Source organism: Charadrius vociferus, unplaced genomic scaffold, assembly GCF_000708025.1.
Source record: "Charadrius vociferus isolate BGI_N301 unplaced genomic scaffold, ASM70802v2 scaffold63, whole genome shotgun sequence".
Lineage (NCBI taxonomy): Eukaryota > Metazoa > Chordata > Aves > Charadriiformes > Charadriidae > Charadrius > Charadrius vociferus.
The window spans coordinates 753,970-772,234 of NW_009647579.1; the positions used below are offsets into that span (position 1 = coordinate 753,970).

Sequence of the window (18,265 nt, forward strand, 5' to 3'; positions counted from 1 at the left end):
ACATATAAAATAAACATATACTATTATAATTATCATAATATTACTCTAGCATTATGTAAATACAGAGACAACTTTACTGTCCATCTTAGGCTTAGGTCTGTATCAATAACGGTTGAGTTTCACAAGCAGCTAAGCTATTTTTGCGGAGCTACCAGTGCCAAATACAGCAGAACCAGTTATGCCAGGTGTGGCAGAACCGCCCATTTGTCTCATTCCATGAAATGGGAGGAAAGTTATCTCCCTATATGCTTTAGGAAGCAGTGGCATAGGAGCAAGAGTCCGCAGATCTTGCCAGTGGTGGTTTCCTGACCTTCCAGCAGCACTGTGTGATTCTCAGCTGTTTTCCTCCTTGCCCAGGAAAGAGACACGCAAGCATAAGCTTTGGACTCGCATGTGCTGGATGCTGTACCAATCCATGGGCAGGAATAGACATTGCCCCAAAGACCTGAAAAACTAGGTCATAACACATTTCTAGCCTAGTTCTGGGCCAACAGTCGTCCATACAATATTCTTCACGGGAATAGGTAATGGGTAGTATCAGGTAACATTCCAAAGGAAAAATCTCTTCCTAATCATATTTACTGACTGTAGCCAGCTATCAGCTAGCAAATCAGTTACACAAGTCATAATTAAGTACCTGCGAATAACATCAACAACAACAGGAGGAATAATGAGACAAAAATGTTTCAAATGTATCAAGATTATTCTACACTGAGTGTTTTCCCTAGGTCATTTCTCAATTAAGTAGAAAATACAGATTTGATAGAAAGATAGATATAGGAGGGGAAAAACCATAATTCTGCTTTTAACATCATGTAGTCAATATTTAAGCAATATAACATTTTTAGTTCATATCGGATGGAAGCAATCAATTTAATAAAGTAAAACAAGATCAGTACTGGTGATTGGTTTTCCATATAAGAAGTATACAAAGAATGACTACTGTGTGACACAGTTCATCATGCTTAACAGTTAATGCTCTAGTACACATTGGAAGGATAATAGTTTCAGAAAAAATGTATTTTCGTTGTTTATTACTTGCTAATATACTTTTCAAAGTCTCAGCCAAAATGGAGCAAGGAAGAGAGGGATCACAAGGAAACATGTAATTACTTTTGCACTATGCAAAGGTGAAAAGTCACCCAGAAGCTCTTTCCAATAGCTGTTTCTCAGTAACCAACCTAGTCATAACAAATTTAATTCATCTGAGGGCTAAGTAGGAGTGTGGGTATTCCTATTCACAATCCCGACACATCAAAAAAATTCGACTTCAGTCAGTTCTGGCATAATAGGCGCACCATCCCAGCAGTTTTCAGGCAAAAGTTAATGAGAATGGTGGTGGTTTCTTCATAAGGTTTCCAGGATTGACCAATTATATGTTTATTTTTCCATATTTAGTTAAAGCTAATTAATGTTTTGAATTATCTTCTCATTAATCATGATCCTTGTCCTCTCTGTTGTGATGCTGAGTGCTTAGTTTTAATCCTTCAGTGACTGTAATCCACTTCACAAAACAAACTCCTCAGCTAACAGCTCTGCAAAATTTCATTATCTCAAGTTTGAAAGCAAAAGCTCTGCGTCCCCAGCGTCCTCCCTCCCTCCCCAACCTTTCCATGTGGCAAAAATACCACAGGGAATCTTTTTTCTTGGGGTAAAAATGTTTTATGGAAGACAGACACTTATGCAGCAAAAAAGCCCTTTAAGAGACATTTATGAGTTTGAGAGCAGACCTGCCCCAATGGGAGACCGAAATTGAGCTCCTGTGAGAAACAACTTACATTTTTTGTTGAAGGAATTTGTCTTAATTTTATGCTACTAATTCCTTAACATTTTAAGATAACTGCCTATTTAAAAAACAAGTGACTTTACATAAATGTTTTACATGAGAAGACTGAATGAAAATCATCCACTCACCTGTCTATAGTCCTCAGACACTAAAATAAATCCATTATTATCTATTAGGTAACAGCTGATTGCCTGAAAAATAATAAAATATGAATTTATTTTTTTTTTATTTTAGGATGTAGCAGGAAGTTAATTACTTACTTTACTCTAATTCCAAGTGACTTATAAATGGGTAAAGACTTCAGGTTGTTATAATGGCTTACACAATTTCTAAGTGAATGTAGTCTCAACTTACGGGATGTTATCTGATTTAATTTTCTATGCATTTGATGCAAAACAAAGGAAAGATGTGTACAGAAAGGGAGGATATAAGATAATTATAAACAAACATAAAAAGAACAAGGTCGATGTTTTTACAACCAATTGTTAAAAGTTTTCTTTATAACTAAGTTTCCAAAGGCATAGAACTTTGTTGCTCCTGATGGCTTCTCCTGTGTTTGGAGAAAAACATCAGCACAATGTAATTTACCTTAATGACGTATTAATGAAAACACAGTGTCAGCCTGGAGGACCAACAGGGGACCAGGTAATATTTTTTAATTTGTTCATTGGGGGATGGGACCAAAAACTTCTGTAAAAGAGGTCCCACAGGTCTCCTAAAGCTTTTCAAACTGTGTTTTTAATTGGGAACTGGATTTAGAGGTAGGACTGTTAGCTTTTCGTAGGTCAGACGTATAAACTGTATAAAACAAGGTAAACCCAAATCAGTGCTTGCCTCCATACATGCACGCACTACTTTAACCTCAAGTGAATTACTTGCTACAGGCAAAGTTTTAATTACTGCGCTTCAGAGTTTAAACATAAGGTTCAACTCAAACCTTTATATAACTCAGTTTCTCTTCAGTATTGCTAAAAACCTACCTCAGCATTAAATCTTTAATGTATTTCTAATGTTGATCTCAATCTGGAAATATTTTATCATTGTTTCTTGAATTTTATGTGACATTTGTGTAAAAAAAAAAAAAAAGTAAGATGGCTTTCAATATAGGAATCATCGTGGCTTTGGTTTTAATTCAAAACCTTTCCTGCTGCAAATGGGCTGCATAGAGACATTATAAAATACACTTTCTGCTACACTCTGCACATCCAGCCAAATCTCTCTGCAGTTTTAGAGAGGAAAGCGGTTCCATGCAGTAGTATTTGTGCAAGATGTGAAAATGCAGTCTGATTTTTCAAGAGACGCTTAGATGTGTCTGATTCTCATTCCGGCCACATATTAGTACTGTTCTGTGGAGCTGAAGAAAAGGAGGGATTTGCAGAAAAGCTGGCTGGCAGTTTAGTTTTTAAAAAAGCAAATAGCCCAAATCAGGCAAAAGTTTGGAATGAGTGTCATTTCCTAATGCAAATGCAGGATATTCATTCTAATAGGGGAACCTAAGCTACAGACACCCCCAGTGACAGAAAACCTGTCAAAAAAGGAAGTCGAAACAACTCATTTCCAACCTTTGATCTGCTAGAAAGCCAAAAATTGGCAAATGCAATGTGAAAAGCTGATGATGCTGGCAAAGAATCGAGTAGAGCTAATGCGTTCAGAAGAGGCAGCTACTTAACCTCAATGGTGTGTGAAGGGTGGAATTTCAGAAGTAGGCTGTAACACCAGAACGCTGCTCTCCCCAAAGTCAATCATAAACCTCCCACTAACTTTATTAGGAGAGGAGCTAAATCAACAAAGAGCTCTTTTGAGGATACATATTTGCAGTCCTCATGCATGAAAGATTAATCTAAAGATAGTGCTTTAGAAGCAATATTTCTCCACAGTATAGAAAATAAATAAAAGTAGTTTTAAAAAAAGAGTGTAGGCTTAATTTCATAGTTTATGGATTATACGCAGTTGGGAAAACACTGCCTCGATTCAAGAATTAGTGGCCATATCTCAAAGCTCTAAGCCATAATCATTCACTAGCATTGTTCAGAATTTAAAAGGCACTAATGTTTTAGCACTATTATTGGACACAGGCATTAGACAATAAGGGGAAACTGTATCTTTTTGGAGGAATGCAAAGATAACAGGGTTTCTATTTCAATCCATTTTAGAAACATTAACAAGGGAAAAATATTCATTCAGGAGCATTCATTCATCTGCTTGCCAGCAAGATAAATAACATTCAATAGTCAGCACTACATTAATCAAACAGTTTGTAAATTAAACTTAGCACTGAAAAAGGACAGTGGGGTGCATTTACTTGTCCAATACATTAGCAAATCTGAAATGGAAGATTTCCGATACAAGATTAATGTGTGGGATAATAGCATTTGCATAGACTAGACCTGTACAAAAGAGGTTTAATTCACGATGTTTCATGGGTATTGGAAATGAACTATGCTCAGGTTTGCCCAAAGGTTCAACTTCAGTGAACTTCAGATTTCAAGGGGAACGTTCCATAGGTGGAGAGTCCCTGAGCTTGTAAAATAGAGTAGGCATGAAGTCCAGTATAAACACAGCAAGAATGTTGACTGAGGTCTGAGAACACATTTGGATTACAGTAACTTTGATCAAGTTCAAGTCCTATATGTATTTTTCACAGCTCCAATATACAATAACAGTAATGGAATGTAATATGGGTTAAGAAACCAAAAAGGAAAAAGAAAGAAAACAGAACATTAAAGTAAAATGTGAGACATCAGGAAAACAAGAAGAAACGAGTAAATTCAAAGCTCTTAGGAAAAAAAAAAGGGGGGGGAGGTTTTCTAATTAATTGTATGTCTGTATGAATATTGTACCACTCTGTTTGTGTTAATGCCTTAATGCTTTTAATTGCTTTAATTTATACCATAACTGTTCAGCAGATATTTTCTTACCATGGAGAAAAGTCAGCTGTGAAAGTTAGCAGACTCAACAGAGGAGGTATGATAGTTGATTGAGTCTTATCAACAGTATATTTTGTCATTAAAAAATGTTTGGAATCTCTAAATCACCAAGGTTTGCACTATTACTAAATTTCTCCATATGTTCACATGGCTCCTGCTGGTGTCAAGTGAAAGTATCTGAAAAGTCTTTAAAATGCTTGAGTTTTCTTTGCACATGGATGTAATAACAAAAGTAGTTCTGCATGAATATTTAGCAAAGTGTATGACTAATCTTATTAACTGCCAATGTGGTAACAAAAGAAAAGAGTGAATTGTTTCTGGCTGCACCCTCTCGGAATCTTTATCAGTGTGTACTTGCTTCTTAGCAAGGACCGAACAAAAACATTTTTACCGTAACAATAATATCCTTGTTTTGATGAAGTAGTTGGACACTTTGCAGCAGGAGCATGTTTTAGACAATCAAGTATGTAATATTACTATTTTATCACAAAGGCTATTGCAAATAAGGAAGTCATCTCTGCCTAGTTTTTAATTCCAAAAGCATGGTGGTTTAGGCTAAACAAGGAGGAGATTTTATACAGCTTTTTATTTTTTATTTAGATTTTATACAGCACTCTAACTTTACCCAGACTGCCTGCAGTTATACTTCTCAAGCTGGTTGGCTACCACTGGAAACCCATTGATGAAAATGTTTAAAGCTGCTGAAAACAATTCAAGGTAAAGCTTGCACGTTAAGTCCATAGCAAGGTACAGTGAAGGAAGGCCATGAAACTTAGGTAATTAACAGTTCTACAGACCTTCTTTTTCAATAGATGTCTGATCACTCTTAGGAGAATGGGGTAATAAACATTATGAGCTCACCTTAAAATTGGTTAATGTGCAAATGAGAGCCTGGATTTTGGGCTAAGTAAGCACTTTGACCCACACCTGGGTGGAATCTGCTTTGTTTTTCATTACCTCATATTTGGAAAAGTTTACTTAATGATCACAATGATACAATCTTTATATGGAAAAGTCTGTAAATTGTTATAGCTAGAAATGCAAGAGATATCTTGACTCATATGGTCCATTTCATTGCCAAAGATGGCACCATCATCAGGCCTTTGTGTTTTGGCTTACTGTCAATTTTATTTTCTATTATTTATCGCTATCTCTATCTTCCAACTGTTAGATCTCAGGGTCCCAGTAGATGAATTATAGCTTGTTGCAAGTTTTGCTGATTTGGTATGCAGAAGAAGTTAGTGTTCCACTCCTGTAACTGCTGATGTTTTAAGTTCATCCTCCCTGGAATGGTTTTTGTGATCTGAATCTCATATTAAGCAGACATGTATTTTAAAAAAAATTATCGCTGCACTTATGTCCTGGACTCACTTTTCAATAAAACACATTTCAATGTCACAGTATATGAGGTTGTGTAGTAGACTCCTAGAAGTGAGATTGCTAGGATTGATGAAGTACCGTTTAAACTTCTTCTAAACTAATTTACACAAAAGTAACCAAAAAATTAAAACAATGTTGTTTGTCTTAAACAACTAAATATCCGATACAACAATGGCAAATGTTGGAAAGCACTCCTTAAACACATTTATGAACTTTTTTTTTAGCACAGTGATTTAAAGTTTTGAATTACCTATCCTCAGGAAAGCCCAACTCTGCTAACTTGCACTACAGGAAACATCGCACACTACTTTATGTAACTATTATTGCTAAATTTTTTTATGTCCTGAACAGCCCTGAACAAACTTAGTGCTACACAACACAGCGCACACTCCAAATAAATTAACTCTTGTGTAGGCAGGAATACAGTCAGGGCAGCAGTTCAGGTGGTGAAAGATGTGGAGATTTCATTGGAAATACATCAATACCGGGGAAGCAGCACCTCCAAGATAAGAAATAGGAGTCTATTTCAAATGCTGGGACACTCAGAAATAAACCTGTAAGACAAGACTATAAGAAAGATAAGAAGAGACAGCAGAGAAAAAGGAAATAAAGACTTATGGAATACCGCAAATAATGTATGTGGGTTCCTATTGTAAAAATTAGGGACACAAACTTGTGAGAACTCGAAAATGCTCAGAAGAAATGGCTTCAGAGAAAAAAGAGATGAGAAGGCATTGTTTAAACACCAGGTTGCCATGGTGGGGGTAACTGCTCAGTTTTTGATGGTTTGCTATGAGTACCATACGTTATGCTTCGTTGAAAAGGGTGTAAAAACAGTGATGTACTGACTGCTGACCCTTGGGGATACAGATAGGAGCTTTCCTGAAAACAACTAAGCATGTATAAAAAAACTGAATAAAACTGTATAAAAACTGTTAAACTGTACAAAAAAAAAAAAAGTTCTCTTACTTAAAAAAAGATTGCAAAAACATTGCATTATGATGAATGACAGACCCAAACAGGCTCTTGCCTTTTATGTACGTTTTGCAGTAGTTCTTTTCGTAACTATGAGAAAAGTATCATACAAATAGAGCCTTCAGTTTTTATTTCCAGATGTATGAATTTACATTTTATCATACTTAATTCATATAGTTTGTTCAAGCAAAGTTTATCAGATGATCCAGATCTCAAACCATTCACTTGGCTTAGAGGTAACACACGGATGTTATCAGTAATTGGTTTGTTTTCTTCCAAGTCACTGATAAGAACTATATATGACACAATATCTCAAACAACTCTTATTTTCTAGTATCTTGTATGCCTAATTCCTCCCCATACATCAATACAGTCTGTGCTTTTCCATTCACTTTTTAATTCATTTAACGTGTGATACATTGGTTTCTTAACCAAAATATCATATGGTATGATGTCAAATTCTTTGTAAAATCTATGCGTAAGATTAAAAATACTATTTTACCTAGCAAATTAAGTTACATAAAAAGCTACTTTAGTGAGTTCATAAAGCCAAACTGACTGAAGTTACTTCTTTTTTTTTTTTTATTTCTGAAGTGCTATTAATGTATAAATGCTGTCTAGATTCAACTCTGAATTCACGTCTAATTCTAGTGTGAGCATTGGAGATCAGCTTCTAAGATGAACAATAAAGTAGTAAAAAAATGCCTTAGAACAGCTTCAAATGGTTTCCAAAACTGGATTCACAAAGCATAAGTTATTACAATGCATATTTGAGGTATCCTTGTCAACCTTGTAATTAATTCGATGTTTGTAAGCAGTCATTAAAAAAGTCTCACTATCTAAATACTATAACATTCAGAAAGTGATTCCAAATTACACCAAGAGATTAATTTAGTTTGAGCATCTCATTGTACATTATAATCAACTTTATGTTCTAATATGATAGAGACATAAATGGAAAAAAAAAATCTGTTACTTACTTCATCGTCACAACTTATAGCACATCTGCCATCGAGAGATGCACACTAGAGACAACATCAAAAACCAATAAAATATTTTCATTTCTAGTTTGGTGTTTACAAAATATGACATTTTAAAAATCAATATGAGCACACTTAAAAAGAAGTAGACATTAATTACTTTTTTATCTGAGAGCAATTGTTCTAAAAATGGCTAGGAAAGTTTTAAATCTGTTCACCGATCCAGTTCTGTTCCTGTCATGAGAGAAAAGGTGCATTCACACTGTAACAATGTCAACTATTTTAAACACCATCATCTCTCCCATGTGTTAGAGGCTTCAAGACCATTTGTAGACAAGAATACACGATTGTCGAAAAGGAGTGGGGTAGGACCTGCATTTTAGGGGTTATTCTCTGAAACAGTACCGTTCCAATCTGTTCTCAAAATAGGAATGGCATCTCCTAATCTTTAGAAAGTACATGATTATCCTCTTTGACGAGTACAAATTCTATATCCTGAACATTTCAGGTGGAGTTTACTGAAGACTATAAATGTCAAGCATGATTCAGTAATATAGTTTAGTTAATTAATCTGTGTGATATTTCAGTTACAGAATGTTAGAAGATAGGTCTAGAGTAAGTGAGAAGGCATAATTCTGATATCACTGAAATTAATCAATATCATAGTTCGGTTTGCTGTTTCCCCTTTTTCTGAGGGAGAAAATTAACATGTGTCAGGTCAACAAAGTAATTCCCTCTATACAGGGGCCTAAAATTAATAATTTCCTTGCTTCCATAAATATGGGATCAAGCAACTGGTTTTGACCACTGAGTTCTCTTCTTCGTGATGATGAACTGGAGTGTAAATCAGAAGAACTAGCCATTATATATTTCAAATACATTGTCTGTTTACAATAGTTTTGTTTGTGACAAAAAAATTGCAGATCATCATCTGAAGAGTTAGAAAGCTGTTGTGGATTCAATGACAAAGAAAATTTCTATTTAAAATATACCTGTCTGCTTGCAGTCCAAAATTTCCGCTGGAAAAATTCAAGTTTCATCTGGATGCCTACAGCTAGGAAACACACAAATAAAAACAGTGTGTTATAATTCCTTCAAAATAATTACTTAAAATTAATTAGAAGGAAAAACAGTCCTAAAAAAAAGGGGGGGAAGTAAGCACAAAAATAATACAGACACACACACACACACCCCAAATTAAATTGAGGGGTTTAGTCACGTTTTAAATCATTTAGTTTGGTTAAACATGAAGATATTGCTAACATAATGTGAAGAATACACAAGGCAAACATCATTCATATAGCATATGTCTCCATTATTAACAAAAAGAACCACAAATTGAACATATTATGTTCGCATCTATCATATATTTTACTGATAGCAATATAACAGCTGTAGGAACACACACTATTTGTTTTGTGCTGAAACTACATGGAAATGTTGGCTAACATTTCAAGTCACCACTTGTTATTCGGTCCTTTAGTTCATGAATTATCAATGGAACACAAGAAGCCTATTTCAAACATTAAAAACTTATTTCAAAAAATGAAATTAAGAACATTATATGTAATTACGTCAAATGAAATTATTTGACAAATGTTGCTGGTTTTCAAATTTCAAAAAAGGTATACTAATGATAATAGTTTGCATCCATCAAGATACCACTGGTTTAAATAATATCTTTCTCATTACCTCAGGTGGGATTATGTTTTTCCTAATATCAGTAAACCTTTCTTCCAGCCTAGTCTGAGGTTCGTAACAGACCTAGCACTACCTTGCATTATATCGTCGTTCAATAGAAAGCGTGGTTTGCATAAGCTCCAAAGGCAGTTGATTCTTCTGGTTTCACCTGTCTGTACTAAGAGAATGATAACACATCCATCTATCTGTGCTGGAAATTTCTGAATCAGCTTCCTTTTTCTTATAGAAGGTAATATGATGAAGATTATGGCAGGCATCGGGGACAGAAGGGCTAAAGACATCCCTTTCGATTACTGTTGCCAGCTATTGCTGCATCCCTGGACCATATCTTCTATACTTTCACTCACTCACTGAGCATGCCTTGTGCCAGGCTTTTCTGCTAAAGCATCTCACTGCTGGCCCTGGACCAAGTGATAATCTAGTTCCTCAGCGCAATTTATCAACAGGTTCTAGTTCAGTGCCCTACAGCCCCTTCTTGTCAGCTTACAGGATACATAATTGCAAAAAGAATGAACTGGGCCCTAATGACTAATCTATAACCTTAGTATACCACTTCTTTACTAAAGCTACAGTTTTTAAAGCCTTGAAGGTCTGAAGACCTAACTTCTAGCAACTTTATTGCTACACTATTTTGTTTAAAAATAAGAAAAAACTTAAAAAAAAATTAGTTTTGGAAAATTGAAGAAAATTTCATTTTTTCATTCTTCCTCTAGGATCTACAGCAGGGATCATTTAAAAACGTATTTACAATTAGATTATTTGTACTTGCTTTTGCAAATGTACACATGCTGATGTCATGCATATATTTTATTTTGTGTTAGCTGGTAGGAAAACACGTGTGAAATTAACATACATACAACATACATACTGTAACATACATACAATGGCATGTGAAATTACGTAATGAATTTTCTTATAGCAGGTTATGAATAGTTTTCTGCTATCTGTAACTCATGGACGTTTTTGCTTAAGAGAGTAAGTAGATAAATCCGTTTCTCCTTTTGAAAAAACTCCAGAGGAAACTCTCTCCAGCTACATTTTATTATCCAGTAATTTATTTTACGGTCAATGAGAAGATGCTATCTGACAGCCATGCAGCACATGTTTTCTTCATCTGTTGTTTGCCTTTAGGTTCTTTCCTCGCATGCAGGTGATCTACACGTTCTAACCCCTTTTTCTGAAATGGAGGCAAAATACATACATTTCCAGGAACTTTCCACAAAGTTTCTGGGTCCTATATCAGCATTCAAAGCATAAATCTCATATTACATTTCTACTGATCCCTTTAATGATGTAAGAATTAATGTAAAGCCACTTATATGAGTAAAAGTCTTCTTGATTCCAGGAAGCAAAGTTTATGCCTTGTTTTCTGCATGTGAATGTTCCTGTTGAATTCCCTGATTAAAGCCACAAGATCAACACTGGATACACGAGCAGGCAGGTACCCTGCTGAATCAAGGCCTAGTTTTGACTCTAAGAGTCTAAGGCACCAACTTGCAAAGAATGTCTTTTGCAGACTTCAGGTGGAATCAACAGCTTTCTGATCAAGGAGGATCAGACTTGTTTTCCAAAAGATACAGAATGAACAAGGCTTCTAAGCAAGAAAGTATTAAGATATATAGACCCATAGAGCTGCATCTTTCCCCCAAGTGATTTTGCAATGGCATCTTCTGGCTAAACTGTTTTAAATGGCTGAGTTCCTGAAAAAATGGATTTTCAAGAGTATTTAGCTTCTTAAAGATGCAGATTTTCAGAAATGTTTACGCAGAGTAAATTCCTACTAATTTCTATGGTTCCATAACCAAACAGGTTCCTAATCTGTTTAACTATTTCTATAAACCCTCTAAAAAGCTTGTCCCCATCTCCGGACTCGCAGATGCCTTACAAATTCTGTTCCTCACTCATTCATAAACATTAACAACTTCAACCACCTATCCTTACTATAGAGTAGCTCTCAACACAGAATCTCAAAATAATCACTAAATGTGGTTAAATCTTAATATTCTTATTTTATTGTGGTGAAAATGATGCATAAAGGAAACAAATACCAGAGTTCACACAAAGCTCTAATTCAGAGAGTCACAATGGTGGGGTTTAGAACAAAACACAGATCTGTTCTCCCCAAAGCCTTGTTCTATCAGTTAGAAATACTGCTGCTCTTAACAGGCACAGATGAGTGGACTATGGTAAGATATTGTTCATTTGAGGTTCTGACCCTTTGGAGCTCGCACTCTTATTAGAGACATTGTGCTCAAGAGCAGAGAAGCAGTTGCCAAAACCAAGAATATTATCAAGTTCATTATCCTGATGATGTAAAAGAACAGAGTTGTTATCAAACGTCAGTGTAAGGATTAAACCTGTAAGAAACATTTATTAAGCTTTAAAGGATGAGGACAAAGATCTATTCCACTATGTTTATGGATGCTCATCCATTCCTGCTTATATATCCAACACATATAGCATCTATCCGACACCTATAGTAAATTGCAAAATACTAGTACAGATCAATAACAATGACACTAGAATACAAAATATTCCATTACACATCAGTGATAAGTCTCTGTAATTTAGAGAATATTTGATCTGCCATGGCTGGTCTCTTTAAAATGCCTGGCAAAGCAACTTTTGATTAAACATCATTTTTGTGTAATAAACGTTAAGGAACAATTAAAACCATTGTTGTCCCATAATGAAGTTATACGTATATACAAATTTGAGCAGGACGTTGGACTAGATGACCTCAGGATTCGAAGATTTAAGTGTAAACCTTTTCTAGAGAAGTGCTAAATACATAGCCTAGAATCTTCCTTAAATAAAAAGAAAGTGAATACATACTAAAGGTTTCCTAGTGTCCACTATAAATTACTTACCACATGAGAGAAAATCTGAAATAGTAACAAGATAATTACAACAAAGCTCATCTGTAAAAGATTCCATGTGCATGTTTTAATGAGTTGCACAGTGGAATGCTGTAACATAAAAACAATTGAAATACTGGGACTAATTTCTATGAAATGTAGATCATTTCTCTTCATGAAGATGAGAGGAGGCAGGCAGCTGCAGTTTTGTTTTCATAGCATCAGCTCTATGAATTTTTATGCTTTCTTGGACAGACTGTGAGGGGAAATAAAAGATAGTGAGAAATCCTGGGCTTGCTCCCACTTGAGCAGATTCCGATGGTTTCAGCAGTATTATAGTTCATGCAGAAAGTGAAGGCCCGGGCATTATCAATTTAGTTACTGTCTTCCTTCCTTTTTCAAAAAAGATTCAGTTTGTTTCTCCACCTAACTTTCAGAAGAGCTGTATCAGTAACTTCTGAGGTACAACAGAAATGCATCTTAAACTTAGTCTACCCTGATCAACGAATACGAAGTTTTAACAGCAACATTTTAACTATAGCACACAACAGATTACCTTTTTCCCCTGTGTAGTATTTCCTCAATCAGAGTTTTGTGATTCTTTTACTTGTAAAATAATGAAGTGCTACATGACCATTGAACTTGATGATCTACAGTTGGACTCAATCTTAAGGGTCTCTTCCAACCTAAATGAGACTGTGATTTGCACCTATGTTGCAGGATAGGAGGAGAAAACAAAGCTCCTATAAACATGGTATGGTGAAAGTAGCAATAGACATTTGCTTCAAAGAGGTATATCTTAATGTGAGATTTTAATAAAAGAATTAACAGTGTTAGTGTATGGGAAAATAATTTTCATTTCAACATCTGAGGTGATACTAAAGCATTTTTACAGGCTTTTTTACCCTGAGCTTCTCAAGAACATTGTAACTAGCACAGTTACACTTTTTGGTTGGCTCATTTAATGCCTTAAGAACTATTCAAATACATTTCAAAAATGTTCTAGAGCCAATACATTCTACTGAGCAATCCCTAGTCTTTCAGCATTTCAGTACTTCAGCATGAAATATCTGCGCTCCAAGCTACTTTATATTTAAATCTGTTTTACAAACTGGCTACATGTGGGGAAAAAGGAAAACTTCAGAATTGTATCTCCCATGTCACTAATTCCTTGTTTAGCCTCCTCGGTGTAACAGCTACCACAGAGGTGAGAGGAAAAAAAAGTGTAATTGCACTGAAATTTTTCAAAATACTGTTCAGCGAGGTACCCAGATAACACCCACATTTTAAATTAAAAAAAGAAAACAAAACAAAACACAAGCAACAAAGACTATAATTGATCTTAACATGGAAAATATATTTTAAAGTATGCTTCAACATTTGTAGATTTGGTTCAATCAAAATGGCCAAGGGATACAAATTGTTTTTATTCAGCCAGGAAAAAATGCGTAAAGATAAGGAGAAAAGGTTTTGTTCTCATTGCTGCGTTTGCTTGTAATGTCACTGGGGAGGGTGGGCTGGAGCTAGAGGTATACAGGAGATCAGCTAATGTGAGTTGACGGAGGGGTATTAAGACCCTTCTTCCATGCAACACAAAATGTGTCATTTCAAATGAATATGGCAATTCCATTTTTTTGTTTCAATCATGTTAGTAAATTTACTTAAGCACTTCCAATGAATACCTTTAATGCTACCTACGGAAACCAGTTAACTCCCTGAGATTTCTTTCTTTGTTTAATAAAGTGGCTGCTATTCTGTAGTGCATCCCCTATGAAATAACAGATGATTGAGAATCCGAAAGTTAAATTCTTGGCTTAGTGATAATTTTTGTTAAATACATAATTTCCTTATGCATTGATTCCATGGCTGACGGTAATATTTCACTTTTTTAGTGGGATGCTCTGAGGATAGAAGTATTGGGAAGCGCTCAACTGCTGCAGAGCTCAGGGCTCCTTAGTATCAAGGCAAACATGAAAGAAAAAAAAAATTACTCCAAATAGATCAGGATTGCTTGTGTTCATTTCAAGATGTCCGTGGTTAAGCAAATGGACAGAATGATAAGGAAATCCTCAACAAATTACTTCTGTGCACAGAATTACAAGAGTTCTTAGGCGCTAAATAAAAAGAATCATCTCCTACTTAAAATAAGAGAGGAAAATAGATTAGACTGATTTATTTCAGGCAAGAGAGGAGCTGAATCTCCCTATAAAGCTGGCAGGGGGATTCCAAATACATAATTGAGGAAGAAGTAGTAAAAGCTAAAAGGATTTCCATTCTGTGAAATATCTGTAGAATGTTACACTATATAAAAGCATTATATCAGCAAGGTTAGAAAAACATCTTAAGGTCTTCATTCCCTTTTCCCGCAGAATACAGTATAGACTAAGATTCTTTCTCATACATAAAAGACGCTCAATGTTTTGAGGACTCTTGGGCCCCCTATTACTGATGGAATTATCTTAAATGAGGTTTAACTTAGCTTCAAAATAAGAAATCTTGGAGAGAGATTTGTAGCAGAATTATTTTTTTCAATCTGTATCACCTTTGTGTATTAAGCTTAGACTCCTTAAGATTCTCTTCTTTCTTCCTACTCATATTACCTATTACTATCTTTTAAAATATTTAATAACTAATGTGAAATATTCCAGAACACCTTTAGCTACTTGAAAAAGGTTGATTGCACTTCTTTTGTTTGCACTCTAAATCTGTTTGAGTTCAAAATCGGTCTGGCTTCAGTTTTTAGCTTAGCCAAAGAATGAGACGCTGAATATTACAACCCAGTGCATAATATTGAGGCACCATAACTAACAAAAAGTACCCCTAATGTAAGTTAATGGAAGACTCCCACCACCAAAGATGGTGCCCTTAAAAATACTTATAAAACACGTTACGTACTGTAATTAAAAGGAAAATGTACAGATTTTTTTTCCCTCAATTCCAAGAGGTCTTAGCTAGTAAATTCGAGGTATTCCAACAGGTACTCTCTTACAATAATATAGTTACGCTCCAGTATCATCCAACATAGCTATATTCCTAGGGATAGTCATTCTTTCATCACATGCAGGATATATAAAAAAATATGATGAGCATTTGTCCAATGTGCACTTCCCAGACTACTTCTAACCCCAGTTTCTGTTTACTTTCACAGTAAAATGCAGTTTCACCCTTCCAAACTTCACACTTCATTCAGTTTACTTCTTGATCTCAGTGATCTTTTCCATTCTACCCATACCTTCCTCTTCTCACCCCAGTGTATTTTCTTCAGTTCCTCTCTTCAAACAGAAGATCCCCAGAATTTTCTTTTAACATGAAAAAATATTCGTTTTATTATCTAGAATGTCTGAACCTGATTCAAACACTCAACACAAAAAAAAATTCAGCCTAACAGTTTTAAGTCTGGCTATTTTCTAATATACCAAAACCAGGAACTTATAATTGGAAGTGTCGGGCAACCTCAATCCTTAGTGGTGATATCAGCCAATGAATTGTTATAAGTAGCCTGTGACAAAAAATTAAAATTGACAAAAAGCTGGGCCAAACTATTGAGTAGTTGTGCACTTTCTTCTGTTTTTCTTATAATAAAGCATAGTTCCCACCCTGGCAAAAATAAGATATCAGGTATGCATTTGGATAAGACACTACTATCACTCACAAACTGTCCTCTGCAATGTGTTGTTTTGTTAGGCTTTAAAAAATATTTTATTATTTTACTCAGTGAAGATTGCTAATGTTCTTTACAACTTTTCTTGTAGCTTCTTCAAATTGAAACCTTCTTGCCTAACCTCACAATGTTTCTGCTGCTTATTTAGGTACTCTAAAATTATTTTAATATTGAACCCATTTGAAATCCATCTAAATGTGCACCTACCTTTTCCACATAAATTTGAGCTGCCTCAGTACCATTTACAGATTGATTTTTCCAAAACCAAGTTTTTTTCATTAACCTAGATACAATGTAAAATACAAAAAATCTCAAAGTGCAAATTATCTCATACTTTTGGATTTTAAACAATATTCAGGAAAAAATCCAGTATTATTACTGGTATCTTACCTTTATCTTTTTATGGTCAAATAAGTGGAATGTCTGTGCATACACATACATTTGTAAGTCCTATATAATTATCAGTTTGTTATGGGAAACAGTTTTCATATATCGTAACCTGTCGTAAGAAATTCGCAATACAAAGAATACTTCCTTCATCTGAGATATCAAGATGCAACACGCAAATCAGTAAGTTCTTCCGGAAATGGAAAAGTTGAAGTTCTGCCTCTTTACTCACGGACCTCAAACCTGTTGTTTTCTTCCAGAAGATTTTTAGAATGACTGGTGGAAGCAGTTGTCTGGATGGAAACTCCCAAGATACAAGGGAGGCAGTGGCAACTGGTATTTCCTGGAGGCCAAGCTCAAGCAGAAAGGGAGGAGATATTGGGAACTTGATGTGAGGCCAAGCTGAAAGGGGAGCAGGATGATGATTGCTGGCAGGCCGAAGTTCATCCAAACTCAAACCACTAGGGAAAGCTGAAGGGCTTGGTTTGCAGCCAACCCCTGACAAACTGAACTGCGGAGGGCAGTCTGTGAACATCATCATAACCCAGACTCCCTTTGACTCCCTGACACATATCTTCCTTCTGGAGGACTAATGAAGTAGGAGCAGGAGGAAACACAAAAAGGATATAAATTGAGTGAATACATAAAAAAATATAGATGCTGCTGACTGAAAGTCCATTGCCTTTTCAGGAGGCTTCACTGAGGAGCTTGGAGGGAAACAGGTTATCTGTAAATTATCATTCAGACAGTTACGCTCTATTTCAAACTTTACAAGATAGTAGCTGATGTGCTGCCAACACTCTAACAAAGGGCTCCCACAGAAATCTACTCATTTACCCTGTGATAAACTTTGTGTACCAGGAGCACAGCTCAAGGGAGCTACTTGGGAATCCATTTGTAATTAAAAAAAAAAAAAAAAAGCGCAAGAAAAAAAACCCTCCCATAAGCCTGGAGGGAGGTAACTACTTGGCACGCAATATTACAGTAACTGCACTTTGCTGGAAAGATATATACCTTGCTCCTGAGAAATACAAGGAGTACATTGATAGTATAAAATAGTGGTTTAGACTGCACAATTTGAAGGGGGTGAGGTGGGGCAAGGTTAAGCCCTGTCTGGTGTCTGGAGTATCCTCCCTGTGACTTTTAGAAAATACCTGACACCCACTGACACCTGGTTCATTGCATTCCCCAAAAAGACAGAAAGAAAATGAAGTGGGTGGGGCAGTAATTTTATTAGCTTCAGGCATGCTTCAGTAGCATGCACAGAGAAGGCAAGTGCCATCATAAAGAGAACTGTGCCGGTGGCAGAACTTTTATAAGGAGTTCCTATGAGCCTTCAGCTTTCTTCCAACATCCCTCTGCGTGGCCACTAGTCTGACAAATATTTCTGAATTCTGATGGTACAGGAAACATGTGAAGACTGAAATCTGACCATAATAACACTAAAAGAATGAAGTGGTGATAGTGTTTTAATAACTCCCTAAATATTTTGTAGCTTTATAAGGCTTTCCTGCTCAATTTTTGGCAATATTCAAGTACATGCCATGACAGAAACGAAAAATAAGAACAGTATATATTTGTAAGCACATTTCTAAATCTTAACGGAGGAT

At 35.6% G+C, this 18,265-nt stretch overlaps 1 protein-coding gene across 1 annotated transcript in view; it reads right to left on the reverse strand.

Moving 5' to 3' along the window:
• CACNA2D3 (calcium channel, voltage-dependent, alpha 2/delta subunit 3) overlaps positions 1-18,265 on the reverse strand; it is a 459,453-nt gene that overhangs the window by 38,863 nt on the left and 402,325 nt on the right. The window contains exons 28-30 of the mRNA XM_009880928.1: positions 9,041-9,102; positions 8,049-8,093; positions 1,915-1,977 (exon numbers count right to left, since the gene is read on the reverse strand). Of these exons, the coding sequence (XP_009879230.1) occupies positions 1,915-1,977; positions 8,049-8,093; positions 9,041-9,102 (170 nt within the window). The remainder of the gene's footprint in view (positions 1-1,914; positions 1,978-8,048; positions 8,094-9,040; positions 9,103-18,265) is intronic.